Source organism: Triticum urartu, chromosome 1 (assembly GCF_003073215.2).
Source record: "Triticum urartu cultivar G1812 chromosome 1, Tu2.1, whole genome shotgun sequence".
Taxonomy (NCBI): Eukaryota; Viridiplantae; Streptophyta; class Magnoliopsida; order Poales; family Poaceae; genus Triticum; species Triticum urartu.
In genome coordinates this window covers 540252888-540271447 of record NC_053022.1, presented here as the reverse complement: position 1 = coordinate 540271447, position 18560 = coordinate 540252888, and the positions used below count along the sequence as shown (strand labels likewise).

The 18560-nt window shown below is 42.5% G+C and overlaps 1 protein-coding gene across 2 annotated transcripts; it reads right to left on the bottom strand.

Moving 5' to 3' along the window:
* Window positions 1–2251: 2251 nt before the first annotated feature.
* On the bottom strand, window positions 2252–13901 carry LOC125527749 (zinc finger protein BRUTUS-like). 2 transcript variants are annotated; one of them, XM_048692269.1, is made up of 14 exons: window positions 13512–13901; window positions 12497–12706; window positions 11326–11520; window positions 10899–11245; window positions 7402–7654; window positions 7126–7294; window positions 5807–7042; window positions 4883–5048; window positions 4533–4754; window positions 3904–4041; window positions 3003–3237; window positions 2866–2925; window positions 2598–2669; window positions 2252–2515 (listed from the first exon to the last, which is right to left on the bottom strand). In XM_048692269.1, the coding sequence occupies exons 1-14, from the start codon at window positions 13824–13826 to the stop codon at window positions 2381–2383; spliced, it is 3753 nt and encodes a 1250-aa protein (XP_048548226.1). In that variant the 5' UTR covers window positions 13827–13901; the 3' UTR covers window positions 2252–2380. The 2 variants fall into 2 exon arrangements, with proteins under 2 accessions (XP_048548226.1, XP_048548236.1); XM_048692279.1 differs by having other exon boundaries at window positions 7402–7627; window positions 13512–13900.
* Window positions 13902–18560: the final 4659 nt, after the last annotated feature.

Genomic DNA, 18560 nt, shown 5'->3' with positions numbered 1-18560 from the left:
TCAACATGCAAAGTGTCCACCTCAATCTCCCACTAAGCAATGTATTTAAGTCCCCTCTCCCATTAAGCCATGCAAAATCTGTCACATAAGCACCTCAACGTCCCACTAAGCAATGTATTTAAGTCTTCTCTTCCACTAAGCCATGCAAAATATGCCACATAAGCGACTCATGCATTTAACTTATAAATTATAATTATTTTTCATTAGTCTATGCATGTAATGCTCCCACATCATATATTCATGTTAGTCATCCTTCACATTTTTGTTCGAAATGGCATTTTTACCTCAAAAGTTTTTATTCTATTTTAGACACTTCTTTTATTGATTTTCAAGCTTATACTTTCTTTTCATTAGATTTAGTGGTTTTTATTTTCTGCTACTGCAAAACATTCCTTATTTTTATTTTCTGCTGCAAACCATTTCTTATTTTTATTTTCTTACTCTTTTCCTCCTTACCGTATGCCCCTCTCTCTTTCAGTTTGTTTATTATACTACCATCCCGCTGCAACGCGCGGGGTGTCGTGGTTCTAAGTCTGACAGTAATGTAGGGGGGTAAGTATGGAGAGGCGAGGTCTTAGCTATGGAGAGGTTGTAAGGACACAAGGTTTACGAGTTCAGGCCCTTCTCGGAGGAAGTAAAAGCCCTACGTCTCGGAGCTCGGAGGCGGTCGACTGGATTATGTGTGTATGAGTTACAGAGGTGCGAACCCTTGTCCCTGTGGAGGGGGGTGGCTTATATAGAGTGCGCCAGGACCCCGGCCAGCCCACGTTACGAAGGGTTCAATGTACATTAAGGCTGGGCGTTACTGATAATGCTAGTAATAAAGTGCTATGATGACCATAAAAGCTACTTAATGACCGACCGTTAGCGTGCGGAGTGACTTTAGGTCTCCTGGCCGTCGAGTGGTTGGATCTTGATCGAGTAATTGCTTCTTGGTCGAGTGTCTTCGAGTCTGTCGAGTGAACACCTCCAAGTCGATTGAAAGGTGATTTATCCTAGAGGTGTCCTTGGGTTGGGCAGTTAGGACAGGTCCGTGGCCCTACCCTAGATACATAGCTTCATCACGGGGTATTGTCTAGTTGAATATGATTCCGTGACATAGTTTCGTTCTGCTTAACAATTTAGTAGAAATTTGAGCAAATTTCGGCCACTTTTCGTTCCAAATTTCAATATCCTTTTGTTTGTGGCTTTTCGTCTGGAACTTTCTAAGAAAAAAAAATCTGAAATGCTGAATTTTGCCCAGGTCCGGTAAAAACAAAAAACAAAATGGGTGCGCTCCATGACGAGATCGCCGGGGCTGCTGGATGTTTTGTTGGTAGTGTTGATGCCGCTGGCCGTGCTTCAGGGGGTGTTTGATTCAGGGACTTTTTAGATCCAGAGACTAAAAAAAGTCCCTAAAAAGTCCTTAGAAACCAAACGGGAGGGACTAGAAAAAGACTCTACTGGTGAGTCTTTTTTGATTAGTCCCTGGGACTAGAAAAAATCCTAGGACTTGTGAACCAAACACCTCCTAAATCTTGAGAAAACCATGGTCATCTGAATGACACGGTGACGTCATCGCTCAGTCGTGCATGCCGTGCTTCCTCCCGTGCACGCGTTAATGTCTGAAGGTCCATGTCTGTCCTCTAGTTGCAGCTGAGACCCAATCTGATCCAACCGTTGCTTCTCGTACACTAACGGTTGGATCAGTTCCTCCTTTCGAGTTCGGACCCTGAAATCTCAACAAAACTGGGATCTGCCTAACCTTTCTTTTAGGCTAAAATAAAAAACACACTCGCTTTATTGATTAATGACAAGGTTCAAAGGGATATATGACTAACATCAAGGGGCTGAAGAAGCCACAAATGGCGGCCTTTTGAGAGACCTAGAGGGTATTTATCGAGACCTCATTCACGTGGACGAGACGAGAGCCAGATGAGAGGATGTTGCCGTGCCGTGCCCGTGCCCGTACCGCGCGCGGCGTTCGGCTCGTCGCGAACTTTGCCGTGACAGGAGTGTGCGGCCCGGTGCACCCGTAGCACCCTGGCAGTGGCAGTGCCCCACGAGACGCAAAGCCGAAGTGGCCAGTTGGAGCGGAGAGGGGAACGTGGCAGTGGCAGGCGGCCACGGCTCTATTCACGCCGCCAGTTCACTGTCCCAACGCATTATCCTAGAGACGGGGCCGGGCGTATGTAACATAGAACTATTTAGCGTTTTGCTATAGTGAACTGACATCTTAGCCGCGTTGCTAACCAAAAGTGACCTCCATCCATGCTTCGAACTGACTTTATTAAGCATCACAGCTACACATATGCAATGTTCCTCTGTATCGAGATATATTACAGAGGCGAATTCCCAAAAGAATCGAGCAGAAGAAGAAAACAGAAAACGAACTCGCCTGTTAATTCGACGTGGAACAGTCGGGTGCCTCGGTCTTGATAACTCTGGTGTTGTACGAGCCGCAGGCGGCGCATTTATGATACAGCCAGTGGAACCGAGAAAGCCCTTTTCTGCCGCAGTCGTTACAGAGTATATCCTGGAGCAACCAGGCAGAGCGGCAGTGTAAATCCTTCAGTCAATGGAAAGAACAAACAATCGGAATGAGAGAAATGGTGTACCTGGCACCGGTTCCGGTATTCCTCAGGAAGCTCTTCTGCAGCCAGCAAGCCGTCGAGCATTCCAAAGTACACCTGCAGAGAAACAGAGGATATATATGGACTTCATGTTAATTCGTTCGCTTTGCTTTTAAAAGAAATGTGGCGTTAATACAGAGGAAATCGTTAACTCGAAAACATTAGTTTCTGAAATTTCTAAATTTCATGAGATAGAACACAGTCATCAGAGGGAAATGCAGAAACAGTTTCGGTATCAAGTGGTGCAACTTACCGTCATATCTCCCAAGGATTTGCTGCAGATTGGACAGGTATAGTGACTGCAAGTATATGCCTGGAGTTGACGACATTGTCAGAGTAGACTCACAGAGTACATAAAAAATGCATCAGGTTGCAACTAGGCTATCATACCTGAAAGCATGCTGAATGCATGAAATGCCCACATGGAAGACCTCTAACTGCTGCACTTGACGTGAATAGGAAGTCGCAACAGATTGGACAATTCATCTCAAGCATCTTTTCCCGACATTTGTGTTCTTTCAGTTTCAAGCCGAGGCAACAGTTGCATTTCATGCAGTGGAAGAAGTCAGTGCCCAATCCTTCCCCAAGACGACACAAATTGCAAAAAGGGCAATGATACACACTCCTGTAAAGTTCACGTAGTTAGACATCTGCAATATATTATGGAGATGGAAAACACATTACACAAAACACAAAACGTAACCTACTACCAACTGGCCTGTACTTTTGCACATAATAGAAATTTAAAAAGAGGTATGCACAGGCGGACTGCAGTCATGAGCCACATGATGCATTAATCATAGCATAAATGCACCTACATTACAGAGATGGTGTATTATTCGAAGCAACTTAACGGACTGGTAAGTATTCTTGGATGCAGATGAGCACGCATTTGAGGACTGGCAATTAAAGTTCAGCCACCGTCCACCAGTAAGGTATCCTACATTTTGGCTTTAGTAAGTGGTAGGAAACAAGGAAATAGAAGAGAGGTGGTAGAAGTGTTCTTTTGTAATTAGAGAACCCTCTGGGGGTTAGCTAGTTCCCACAATGACAATAGATGCCTCAGCCTGTTAACTAATATCATGTTGATATATTTATGTCCAATCTGATGTTCATGGTTGAGTGCAAAGTTTGGTTTCATATGTGAGGATAGAGATAGCCATCCAAACCAAAAGACTACACAAATCATGGAGCAAACATTCATTTATGTGCACACACACACACACACACACAAGGGAAAAACTATTACTGCAAGAGAAACTGAAACCTAGCAAGCAAGTTCAGGTTTTACCTTTCATCATCAAAAAACTTGCATATACTGCAATAATATTTTGCCATTGATAGCCCATTGCAAGAAGGACTTTGGCAATTTGGACCAACTGGCTTAACTTTCATACATAACATGCACATCATCTCCAAAGTTGCTTTCCTAAAAATTGTAATACCACAATGTGAGCAATATCAGTTTAGCTTATTATCTCACAACATATCTCTAACAACCAATGGTACTACAGAAAAGATCATGTATTTTTATATACTACTACCACACGGCTAAGGCAAAGCAATTAAAAGCTACAAATGGGGAAGATAAGAAGTTCACAAGGCCTATGTTAGCCCATTTAAAGCTTTTAAGCCAATTATTTCCAAGTGAATTTAACTTCCGGAACACATGGATGAAGGAGAAAGAAGAAAAAACAATCCAAGAGCCATGATGAGTAAGCGCCTAAAATAATCATGTCGCCTTGCTGCTTTACATGAGAGCAAATTAACCACTAGGTTATCCAATTCTCATTTTTTTTTCAGCAATATTTGGATCATGTGTTCAGAAGGGAACGTTGACCATTCTCTGCTACTGTGAGAATTATAGAATGCTAAGCAGTCAGCACAGAAGACAGATGACATTGGTAGTACTAAGTTTACCTCTCCATTGTATGATCACTAACTTTATCATGACAGAACCTGCATGTGAACAGCTTATTGCAGCAGGCAGCAACAAGCTTGCAGTTTCTTTTGTAATGCTCACAACCCAATATTTGTTTCTCTGGATCTCGATAAGAAGGAAAACATCCAGGTATTACAGTAGATCCATTGTGATCTTCTGATCTTGGTTGTGGTGATTTCTGCTGAGCAGCTATCCAGCGGCTGAAATTCGTGTAATTAACAATATGAAATATGCAACCAGTCATTCCAATTAAATATACAAAATCTTTGGGGTGAAACAGCAGCAATAGCCCCTACAATTTATTTGCTGTAACTTTAAAATGACAAACCTCGTCATGAGATTTTGGATTAGATATGCTTTCCTCCTTGGATCAAGAGTAGAATCTTGAGAAACCTTTCGTATCTCGGCCTCGAGCTCACTTTGATTCATTCGGAAAATGTCCTTCCAACCAGGCTTAAACATCTGATCACTCTGGTCAAGGTTTTCTTGGCTTTCTACAGGGCAAAAGAAAAGAAAGACTCGGTGAAATAAAAATCTGAACCTCAAAACTGCAACATGCTATACTTCAACAGTAGAGGTGTAGAAGATTATTTCCTTGTTCATCATAAATGTACGCCCCAATCCCACTATTTTAGTATCTGACGTATTTTTGTAGCCAGTTGCTCTTACGTATGATATTGTCCAACTTCATTCTCCTTGACTGTTCCCCTTTATCACAAATTTACATGACCAAGGATTGTATCATGTCAACATTTGATCATTGAAATAACCCAGAGAAACCAGGTAGTCCATATTGTCAGTTTTAGTTGTTGCAAAGAAATGCATTGATATAGTTTTGCTGTCTTCTTTGCCCTAAACTGGAACCTTCTCTAATATTTCCCTTTGTCCAAGCAAACTATCAAACATCATGCTTGCAACTTTATATTCAACCGGGTCACCACTATTTATGCCAAAATAGTTGTCATGTCTTACTTAAGTAACACAGCATTTAACTTTGAGTAAGAATTTCATATGATGCTCATTGCAAGTTATATCCTCCTCTTTAGAAATAACCCAGTGTAAGTGGTGATTCTCGTATTCGTATCTGCTTTAGCAAACAGTGTGGGTCTCAATTAAGGTTTTCCTATGGATAAAACATTTGACTTGTAAAATATACTACCAAGTGGAGAGAGTATATACATATGTAAAATAGTGAACAAAAACATGGTGGAAGAGTTTGAAGAGGAGAGTCTAGAAAAAAAACAGAGCAGACCTTCTGAAAGGGAGGAGGAGGCCTCATTTGAGGGGCCAGATGAAGTTGGTGAACTCTTCCACCATTCGTTTAGCCATTCATCAAACATTGTATTCTTCGTTGCCTGCTTCCATGTATCCATCATCTTGTTCTGTTCATCTAGACTAAGTGCCGATGTAACCCAAGGTATCATTGACTGCAGAACCTCAGCTCCTGTAGATCCAATTATACGACCTACAATCTTATCTTGGTCATCCACGGAGAAATGTTTATCAAACAGTGGCCACAACTCAAGTTCTTCTCTATGCACGTGATTAGACAAGGTAAACCGGATAGACTTGCACATTCCTTGAAGCTTTGTTAAAAGTTCATTATGCTTTCTGGACCAATCAATCTCACTGTATGAACAAATATGGCCTTTTCCAGCTTCATCAATTTCATCAATGGGGTGAGCCGAATCATCACGTAAATGTGAAAGCTTAAGCAGTATGGTGGATATATCTTTAAATAATTCTTCTTCCTGTTTGTGATCAAGGGTGTATGAGTGACTGACATTATGTAGTGCATCTTTCGATTCAAGAGCAGGGAAGACAATGTCATCTTCCGCATTGCTATGTGCTCTGTAAAGACCCCACAGTAGGCGAAATCTTCCGACGAACTGGCGAAGGCAAGATTCATCTCCATCAATGAGATTTCCAGATTCAACATCTAAGTACTCTAAATCTTTGCGAATTGCCTTATGAAATTTGAATATTGCATCAATTGGCCTAGAGATGCTATCTGGGCTGGAAAATGTCGTGTCTGTCTCCCATGAAAAAAGACTTGAGTGTAAAGAAGGTGCAGAATAACTGGAAGACAGTGAGCGAAAAGAGTTTACAGAAGTAAATAAATCAGCACCAAAGTTGCTACTTTCCACTCTTAACCCAGGAATGTGGCAAGGTTTCTTGCTACATCGAGACTCTTCAATGTCAGTAGTTTGTAAGCAGTGATTTCTGTTCGTAATAGATTCTGCATGATTCCCTCGCTTGACTGGCCTTGAACCGTTTTCTGTCTGCAAAGGTACTGAAAAAGTTCCGTTGCTGGCCAATGAACATGGGCAGAATGACTGACAACTTTTTAACTCATCTCCAACCAACGGGCAGCCCTCTGCTCCTGATGGCAAGCATATGAATTTTCCCGAATTGGATATATCCTTCAAACGACCTTTGCATGCCCAGCCGGAGAGAAGAGTAACCAGTGCAGTTTCAGAGGAAGGTGCTGTTTCATGCAAATTTGAAGATGTTTTATACAGCTAGTGCAGTTTAGAGGCATAGAACAAACTATTAAATTGAAAAACGTACCTGCCAAGAACATATTCTGAAGAAAAGACTGTCCATTTGCATCATCCAGCTTTAATACAAACCATGGTAAAACCTGCTCCAGTAACTTCAGCGGCATGACACAGAGACTCCTATATAGGAGTTCTCTTTGTTTCTCTGGTGAGAAATTTATCCTAGCTTGAGGAAGTACCTAGATAAGAAGGTGAACTATAGATGAGACCCCGCTTATCACATTGAGAGGGAAATGGTTCCAGCTTCTTAACTACTAGGCTAGCTTTTGTTTCTTAAAAAGGTCACCTTTGTTTCCTCATTGTTGAAGTGCTTCTCCATTTCCTCCATTATCTGATCAGCCTGTGAACATAACTCAGAGTAAAAATCCACCGCAGTTGATCTGGCTCCAGCTGTTTGGATTTCTTCAATTAAACATCTAAATTTGTTAAACCGCTGTTCTTGTTCAGCATGCTCCTGCTCAAAGGACACTTCACCATCAACTGCAGGAAATATAACTTGATCTTCGGCAATACTGAAGATGAACAAAAGAGAAACACAACTGATCAAACAAAGGATACGGGATTAGGCCACTTCACAGGATAAAATAAAAACTTAGGACTGCGATCTATAAAGACCCAGCTCTTTTGAGGAAAACCATACAAACCCAAAGCAAAGAAAGTAACATATTCACAATACTGGTAATACTACTCATTCACTGTGCTTGATGGTATCTCGGTTTTTCACAACTCCATGGTTATTCACATGAGTTGCGCACCTGAAGCACCACTGGACGTCAAGGCATTTTATTGGATGCATCTATGTTCATATGTAATGATGAATATACACTAAACTTGTTCATATACAAGTATTGTGTTGTCAAATTATGTGTAAGCAATGATGTATAACATTCACCTGGATGACCATTTTTGGTCTGAAGAGGAACGGGTAACTGAAGCTGAGAATGAGATATTAGAAAGGCCTTTTTCAGAAGAAGAAATTAAGGAAGCCATTATGGGCTCATATGCCAGTGGAGCCCCCCTGGGCCTGATGGTCTGTCCTTTATATTTTACCAACATTTCTGGGAAATTATTAAAGGAGACTTTATGGCACTTGTGAGGGATTTTGAGAGAGGATCTCTGGATATCCAGAGGCTAAATTACTCTATAGTCACTCTCATTCCTAAAGAACCAGATGCCAAGAATATGAAAAAATTTAGACCTATTTGTTTAAGCAACTGCTCTGTGAAGATTTTTAGCAAAGCCATGACAAATAGGGTTTCCCCTATAGGCCATAGGCTGCTGGCCCCTTGCCAGTCTGCTTTTGTGAGAGGTAGATTTATACTGGAAAGTGTAGTGACTGCCCATGAGGCTATCCATGAAGTTCATAAATCTAAAGAACCTGGGATTGTTCTCAAGTTAGATTATGAAAAAGCGTATGATCGTGTCAACTGGGATTTCCTGGTGGAGATGTTAACTTCCAGGGGCTTTGGCCCTAAGTGGATTAGGTGGAACTTGTCAATTCTAAAACAAAGCTCTTTCAGTGTTAAAATTAACGATGTTCTAGGTCCTTATTTTGTGGGGGGTGGGGGGGGGGGGGGGGGGGGGGGGAAGGGCTGAAACAAGGAGACCCTAGTTCCCCTATGCTATTCAATTTGGTGGCAGATGTATTCTCCCGAATGCTGATGAAGGTTTGGTGGCAGATGTATTCTCCCGAATGCTGATGAAGGCCGTCAATAGCAATATTATATCTGGGATTGTTCCCCATATTATCCCACGTGGTCTTATCTGCTTGCAATATGCAGATGACACGGTATTGTTTCTTAACCCTAAAACTGAGTATGTAAAAAACTTAAAGTGGTTGCTTGCTTGTTTTGAAAACCTTTCTGGGTTGAGAATTAACTATGATAAATGTGAAGTAGTGCCAATAAATATGAATGCTGATGAGGCCAAACTGTTATCCCAAATTTTTTGCTGTAAGATGGGAGATTTCCCTCTCAAATACTTGGGGGTTCCACTTCACTACCTTAACCTAAGAAGGGAGGATATCCAATACATTATAGATAAAATCATTAAAAGGATTTGTGGTTGGAAGGGGAGGTTACTCAGTTATGAGGCAAAACTTGTACTGCTTAAAGCCTGTATCACTAGCATTCCAATGTATTTGATGTCTGTGATAAAATTTCCTAAATGGGCTATAAATGCCATCACATCTCAGATGGCTCACTTCTTCTGGGGTGACCAGGGAGATGAGCACAAATATCATCTTGCTAAATGGGGGATGATTTCTCAGAAAAAGGAGTTTGGGGGCCTGGGGGTTCCCAACTTGAGAGAGTTCAACATGGCCTTGCTAGCTTCTTGGGCAAAAAGATACTTCACAAACCATGACAATGATTGGGGTAGACTAATTGATCATAAATATAGAACTGATAAACCCAATTTGCTTTGGGCCAAACAAGGTGTAGGGTCGCCCTTTTGGGAAGGGGTTACCTGGGCTTTTGAGGGTATTAGACCTTTTTTCAGATGGAATTTGGGCAAAGGGGACAAAATCAGTTTCTGGGACGACGCTTGGGCTGGGGATTCTTCCCTGAAAACTCAATTTTGGGAGGTCTATGAAATTTGTCAACAACAGAAATGTGCAGTAGCTGAGGTATGGGATGGTACTAATTTGAAACTCACATTTAATAGATGTGTGGATGCTGGTTTTATGGGTAGATGGCATGACCTGATTCGGGTAATTTCTACTAAGACCCTAACTGATGAGGAGGACCAGCCTGTCTGGCTTTTGGAGTCATCTGGAATTTATTCTGTTAAATCTTTCTACAACATGATAAACTGGGGAGGGGTTTCTACCCCGACTTGGAAAAATTTCTGGAAAATTGTTGTTCCCAACAGATACTTGGTCTTTTTGTGGTTAGCATATAATAACAAAATTCTTACCAGAGACAACTTAAGCAAAAGAAGGGTGGTTGATAACTTGTGTTGTTTGTTTTGTAATGAGAATGAAACTGTTCATCATTTATTCTTTGATTGTGTAGTGGCTAAGCAAATTTGGCTAGATGTAGCTGATACTTTTAGTTTTAATATTCCAAAAGATATGGCTGAACTATCTTCCTTTTGGAAGCTGAACAACAAAAGATCTGTGGTCAACATTGCTTGTGTTGCCTCCATCTGGGGGATTTGGACTATGCGTAACGATATGTGTTTCGAGGGGATACCATGGACAAGTACCCGAGCGGTGTTGGGGCGGATCAGCTCATCTCTACACCAATGGAAGATCCTGTGCAAGGGCGACCAATCGGTGCTGCTCTGACGCTGCCTCCTACTCCTGGACCGACGAAGAGGCGAGCTACTCAGGACCGCCTGGGCTGGGGGCTGAGAGCGTGCTCAAAAAGGCCCCGGGGCGGGGGTGTGCTGAAGGCCCATTCGGGGTGATGCTGATGGATCATCCTGTCCTCCCGTGTGTGCGCTGATGAACTTCTAGAGTGTGTGGGTTTTGAACTGCCCTGCGTGCCGCTGAATGAGGTCTACTGTTATGGTTTGCGGTGTAGGTGTTGCATAATAATGTCTGGTTTGCCGCTCCTGGTGAACCCGAATGCTTGTTAACAGTCTGGGTCTATGCTGTGCCCCGCCTTTAATAAAAAGTGGGGTGGGGGGAAACCCCTTTCGATCAAAATAAATTATAAACATGTATGCCATAATAGAGATAATTCATTAGTTGTCATGATGCACATGTTGTACAAGAAATTGGTTATTCATCAAGATTGAAACAAAGGTGCACATGAGTCGACATTCAAAGCCACATACCTGTGGAAGATGCACACATCTGCAATAAACTGAAGCCTCACATTGAAGGCTGATACATTGGAGAAGTCTCCAGACTGCTGGATCTTTCTTGTCTCCTCTGCTATATCACTCAATTCTTTCCGGATAGCATCGTGCCAATACAATATCTCATCTATAGGATGTGTTTCAAGCTGACTATGATTAGATTCTGCGTACTTCCTCTTTCCAATTTTAGAATTCTCGTGTGAGCATATTTGCTTGTCTATTTGGTGAGAGATATCCTCACATCTATAACTGCCTTTTGAACAAGAATTGTAAAAATCGTGTGCCACAGTTGCTGCTTTCCCTCCTATCCATGCAAATACAACCTAGACGAATTCTGAGATTAAAATCAAATAACATAACAAAAATTGTTGTTAGGAGAAGATGCATCATAATTAATCCGGACCTGTTGGAGAAGTTTCTCTTGAGGAACTATTTTATGTAAGCAGTTAAGAATATCTTGGTGCTCATCAGGTGAAACAGAAGATGAAAGCCATGGAAGAAAATCTGCCATCATGTTAACAGGGATGTTGCATATGAACTGCCAGACTAAATCAGCTTGCTCGTCATATGAAAACTTTGTGATAAGCAACGGGAAGACCTGAGACATCCACGGATGATTAGACGCCAAAACTGTATGCACTGAAAGGAACAAATAATGACAGAGGAGGACACTAATATAGACATAACACAAAGTGACAACTTGTCATCAAATATATAATAAAAAGTTTTTATGCATCATTTATAAGAGTCCAAGAGAAACTTCTCATTGTGAACTTTCATTTTCACAGTTAGGTTCACCATTGAGTTCTCTGAGATGTAAAAATCAGTTTAATCAAAGCTTCTGTGCTTTACCAGCACATGTCTTAACACTGTTATGCAGTAAGGTATTGAATAATAAGCATGCATAGGGAGCACAGAATGCAAAAAATATATCTCAAATACAGGGCACAACTAGTGAGCATGCCAATAAAGACATTCTAGAGATACTATAGTACTCAAATAGGTGGCTTCCTGATCATATAGTCTTTTCAGCAGACCACAAGTTGCATACAAACTTGGAATCAGCGTTTAGGTTTTGTATACCAGCATACTACGTACCCCAGTGACGTGACATGACCCTTATATTAGAGCATAACGTTGGATACAGAGGAGATTATCAATCGGCGGGAAGACGGTGCTTAGAAACATCTTCCAACATGTGCCTAACCTTCTACCGCTTTGTACGAAATGGTGTTACTTCATTAACTGACCAGCAGCTGTATCTAGATCTGTATGTTATCGCTTATACTCTTACATAACATCTTCTCAGTGTTAAAGACCTTGAGGCAAAAGTACATCCCAAGGTCCCACTACCCAGCATATGATTTTAATTACTTTCATTACAACTTCTTAGTTTGATTAGACAACTCAAAACTTCCTAATATGAAGCTTCATACCACATCCATTTAGGCAATTACAACTATGACAACATATCTCGTACTGCTGCCTGACAGGGAAATGAAATCGCCTTTGAGTGTCATTTCAACAAACAGCATACAAACAGCAGAACATACTAATCAGGGAAATGGAAAAACCTGTTCTTCTTCCTTGAACATATGTTGAGTTATAAATGTTCGAATTGCTCCAGCACAGGATGCAATCTCCCTCCGGACACCATCATCGCTATGTACATCAAGCTGTAATAGAGAGAACAGGTGGGCAAAGAGATCATTTTCCCTTTTGTGCTCAAGGGAATACGTCCCTGCTACATTCTTGACTCGAATATCGAGTGCTGGAAATATAACCTGCAATCATCAAAGGCAAATATTAGCTCCAAATTTTCCCTAGTGTGAACGTATACGTAATTAAAGTTGGCTTACAAAATTTCACAAATACATCAATATAAGATAGGAAGTCAGTCTAGAGTAAATGATACCAGGCCGTAAAGCTCATGCTCTGAACAATGAACATATCACAGGCACACCACTTCCCCGTAAAATATGTGTTGAACAATTAACGTATCACAGGCACATCCCATACCAAGTGAAGCAAATGCCAGGAAAGTTCATTTTCAGTTAGAGCACCCATACCCATACCAAGTGAACAATTTATTAAACACAGAACCTTTTCTTTTGCAAACGGCAAATGTAAAGAGAGATTATGTACTCTGCGATGGACCCTGTGATTAGATGCTCAAGGGCCATGGTTTAACAGTTCAGTTAAGACATGCCTAGGCGTTTGCAACAAAATGCTAGTAAAATCCAGGAAATGCATTAAAAGGATAATGTAGAATGCAGGGAATAGTTCGCTATCACGCGGTGAAGTATATGCAAGATCGTAAGCGTGCCCCATACTATTTGAGCATATCACCATGACACCATACCTACAAACTCTGTCCATTTTCAGATCACGGCAGTGTTACGCCTCACTCTGAACCCCGAATCAAACCCAAATCCCCGGAACTTATCCCACAATTCAGCGGACCTAAACGCCAGCACAGTCACAATTCCGCATTCCAACACATCGTAGCCCAATTATCCGTCGCAAATTCACCGATAAAGCTAATCCGAACTCAGAGGCTCCGGGTGCGCCATGAATAAACAACCGTACCGCGTCCTCGGCGTCGCAGTGGTGCCTGTACACGGAGAAGAGGAAGCGGCACCGCGTGTCGAGCGCCGCGACGTCGCCGTCCCCTCCGCGCTCCGTGGCGAGCCGCACCGCCGCGGCGTGCAGCCTGTCCAGCTCCGCGCGGATCGCCTTGTGGAAGTAGACGAATATCAGCACGGGCGCCTCGGCCGCCGACCCCGCCGCGGCGCCGGAGCCGGAGCCGGAGGCCGCCGCCTCGGCCGAGGCGGACGGCGGGGGAGGGGTGCGCGGGGCCACCGCGGCGATCGGGCCGTCCCCGGCCATCGGCGTCGGCGCCATTCTCTGCTCGGTGCACGCGGCGTCTGGCTCTGGCTCTGGCTTGGGTGGGTTTCTCTCTTTCTCTCTCCTGCAGCTTCGTGTTGTTTTCTGGGCTTTTTCTGTGTGGTGGTGGCCAATCACAGGTGGAACGGCGCCAGTGTCCGTTGTGGGCTCGTGGGCTTGTGTGGTCCCACCAGCCAGTGAGATTGCATTTTTTAAGGTAAAAAAAGTGCACTGGTTGTCTTTGACCCTTCTACCCCCATTTCCATGTTTTTTTTATTTACCATCTCCATGTTAACTCATGCACGCAATAGACTTTATATTTCGACTGTATACAAGAGTTAAACACAAAAGGCAGTTCCGTACAAAAACAAGATGTTTAACTGCGCATCTTCATGTCTTCTATATAAGGATGTCTGTGATTCATTAAAAAACTCTAGTGCTCCCTCCGATCCATATTAATTTTTGATCATAGGGAGAGCACTGGTCTTTTTTTGCAAGGAACCAAATCTTGGCGTACGTAAATGCCACATTTTCTAACTTTTCACCAACATTAATCAAACCTAAAAATCCAGTGCAAACTGTAGGTTCCCTCAGGTTACACATCCACTCAGTCGCGCGATAGTCATGCCTTGATCGAGAACATGAGCAAACAAAACCTTTGTGAGGCAAAGTACAAGTTGATCGTTCCGGATCAGCCATATTGGAACACCAATTATGCACTACGAATGGAACCTTACCTGTTGCAACAAAGATGGGTGTGAAGGAAGCAATCCCCATGGCCTATTGGTACATTTGTTTGCAGTAAAAAAAACAGTTCAAAGAGGATGGTGTTATGAAAATATCAACGTCACATGGGTCAACGGCGACTCTATACTGTCGAATGGCCCGATAGTGTTAAGAAAGCATGTATTAAGCCTCTTTTGGGTGGTTACACCAGAAAATGACTCAGCTTGGGGACAAATTCATGCACACCGCCATGGCTCCTTGGATCATCATAGTAGTAGAAAAAGGAAGGCGTGTGTCGTGCCGCCGAGCAGATCTAGCCAGCGCACGATCTATATCGGCCCAGGATATATAATCCCATGGATGGCAAGAACCGGATCTAGGTACACGGCGACGATATAGTAATCAAGCATTTCTCACATCAATCACGCAAGAAAATTGAGATAAACAACTATACGTCGTTCCTCGTCGGATCCCATGAATAGAAAAGCAACGTCCCCTGTTTGCCTCCTCGGCTCCTCCGCGAGCCCAAAGGGTGCTTAGCTTAATTAGCTTATTGAAATGATCATTGAGCTGATGGCAGGTGCGACTGCTAATTAGTCGGGCCAGATAGTGGGAGAGATAGATATAGGTTACCGATAACTATTCTTGGTATTGGGTACGGCGTTTGCTGTCCTAACCGAGGCCTGGATATGTATATGTAAACCCATTGCAGGCAGAAAGGCTATACTAGCTAGTCTGGCAAAAAAATACGTACTAGCTAGTCCGGCAAGGGCTCCACGTGCTAGTGCATGCTCTACGTTGTACAGTAGCTGCATGTGCCCTGGATTTGATCATTAACCTGGGTGGTGGTTAGGTCACGGAATGGACGTACGTGCATGTATTCATGCTGCCCTCAACGTGCTAGCCCTCTAAAGTGCAACCCAGGATGACCTTTTTAGGTTGGGTGCGTCTTATACTAAGTGGAAATGGCTTCAAGATATAATAGACTATTCTTATAATGTCTAGCCACTAAAGCTGGCCAGCAATGTCGTTCGCAAAAAATAAAAATAAAAGCAATGTCGTCCATCTTACTGGAAGAGGGTCACGGAGCAAGATATTAGCCAGCATGCTCTTTCATGCATGCGTGGGCTAACGTCGCGCGTGTCGTGCGAGCTGATAATCAATCCAGTAACCCACATTGATGCAATCGTCAATGATGCGTATATTTTTCTATTTTATTGTTGACAGCAGGGAGGGCCAATCGGGCCAACCATTTTATATCATCAAGTACAATTTACAGCCAGGATTTGACAATCGGTTACATTCAGATTACCTAGCCAATGATGCGTGTAGGAACAGTATGCATGGCCCGATGGCCGTATGGCCACGGTTGCTGCGATATAGTGCTACTTAACCCAATCAGTCATTTTCAGATGCAAGAAATCCGGATCAAGGCGAACATTCAACGGTGACGGTGACAACAGTGCTAGCTACTCGCAGTAATTTAAGCAGCTTGTCATTTTTTTTAATCTAAGCAGCTTGTCATTACTTTGTATAAAACCCTGTTGCTTTTCACCGTGCATGCATGACGGCGATAGCTAGCAGGATCTTGGATTACTTAAATTAATTTATATTGGGCTACCAGTCAAATTAGCAATGCACATGGGGCCAAAAGGAAATACTAATATGGTAGGTATCCCTTACGTTAGAGCATATGCGCTTCCCTGAAATAGACCTGACGGTCGACGTGGAAGGTCCCTGTCGACCACCGATGGTGTGGCTCCATCAGGGGCCGGCAAACGAACAAAAATCCGTGTGGACGTGGCTGCTCGGTTACATAATAAAAGACAACGGTAGGTACCAGCATTGTAAACATGAACCTGATGACCTGTTTGGGTGTACCATTTTTTTTAGATGTTAAAATTCGGACGTGCAGTTTTTAGCTCTAAAAATCTGAAGATCAAAATTGTAATGCAAAAATAGATAAAATTAGTATTACTTTTTTGAGAGAATGCATATTATGTACCGTATTTTTATAGAAGATAGAATGTATTAATTAGTACAAGAGAACCTATCGACACTACGAACAGTGCCGTAGGTGCACACCACACCGAATACGAGAAGACTACTCTTTCACAAAAGTGATAAAATTGTCATACTTATGTATAAGGATTTATTAAAGTTCTACAGTGAAATTTGTCATATGGCACAAAAATCAACAGAAAAATTGGCATGCATTCGATCAGGATCCAACACATTTGAAGGCATCAGATTTTAAACCTAAAAAATCTAACGTCGGATTCATATTGAAGTGCTAACTTTTTTTAATATATGTTCTACGTGGAGCCCTGAATCATGCAGCCAATCGATGCGCACACTGCCGGAGAAAACTTACGAACCACCTTATAAAAATACAAGAGGAATATATAATATCTGGGTAATGGGTTTACGAAGATTTGTGGATTAATTGGTGAGCGTCCACCATATCAACCTTTTCATACCGGTTTTACGGAGTACTACAGAAACTTGTAGCCGTTACGAGCTGATGATCGATCAGCCAATCTACTTGACGGAGCTAAATGCAACAGATATTGGTAGGTGGTCCTGAGCTGATGATCCTGGCACAATGATAACATGTTAAAGAAGGAATACAGTATCTTCTATATCTAAATAGCTAGCCCCCATTAACATATTTCTCTCAACATGCAAGCATGCCACATCATCAAGCAACATGCATGGCAAAAGGCCCACCACAACATGCATTCATGCACATGAAAATGTCCACCTCAACATGCAAACATATATTAAATATTTTACAATACATTAATCAAACACAATAAAGCGTATGGATTTGCAATTTTAGTTTACGTAGTATCACTATTCACGTTCCATAGAAATCACATATCATCGAAATGTATTGCAAATATTCCCGCAACAACGTGCGGAGTATCATCTAGTTTACCTAGGTTCAGGCCCCCTCGAAGAGGTAAAATCCTATGTTCTGCTTGTATTTTTATTGATTGTGGCTGGGGTACATAGGTAAAACTCTACGCCCTCTCGAGATTGTATGTGTGAATGATTCTGCCTCTATGGTCTAAACCCCTCAGTTTATATAGACACCAAAGATACCTAGGGTTACATCTAGGTCGGTGGCACCGAGGATTACATTATGTTTTGAAGTGTGCGTCAAGTTTTCGAAAGATTCCATATTGAATACGTCATGGGGCCTGACAAGTGTGGCCCATTGGTTGGTTCTTTGGGGGTCCTCGGTCCAGCCCATCATGGGGAGCCGATGTGGTTAGCATTCCCTATATAGGACACCATCACTACTGATGATTGGTCATGGTCGTTGGGCTATTAGTTAAAGGACTGACCAGTCGCAAGTCATCTGCAAACTTGAATTAGGCCGATCGGTTTGCCAGGATCAATTTGAGTTGTTAGATAAAAAATGAACGGTTCAGGGTCTTCTTCCTCCTATCGTTCTTCTTCCCGAGAAAATAGATCCATGCTCATTCTTCATCCCACCGCCTGTTGGCTCCACCCCCCCCTCCTCTCAGCCCCCCCCCCCCCCCCCTCCCCGGTCATCCCTCTAAACCTCGCCAGCCTTCAGTTCAAGTGCCGGCAGCAACTGCACCCCTAAGATAGACATTGAGACATTCAATTCAGATTTTCAGGCGACTTATATTAAATTAAACTGATTAATTAAACGGAACCAGTCAGCCATTGAAATTCGGGCTACGACGGACGTGGCAACGGTAACGGTGACAACTAATGCTAGCTGAAGTTTGGACACACGCTATGACTACTAGTAATGTAAGCAGCAGTTGATTGATTACTTTGGACTACTTATTAGCTTTTTCACCGACCACACTTAGCTTTTTCACCATACATGACTGCGGTGGCAGGATCTTTGGACGTTGTCTGAAAACCCAAACCATAGTCACTGTATACTAATCAATTTGTTTTTTTAAACACAATACAAACGCAGACGCACGTACGCTCACGCCTATAAATTTCTTTTTCTTTTGAGAAACCGAGATTTTCTTT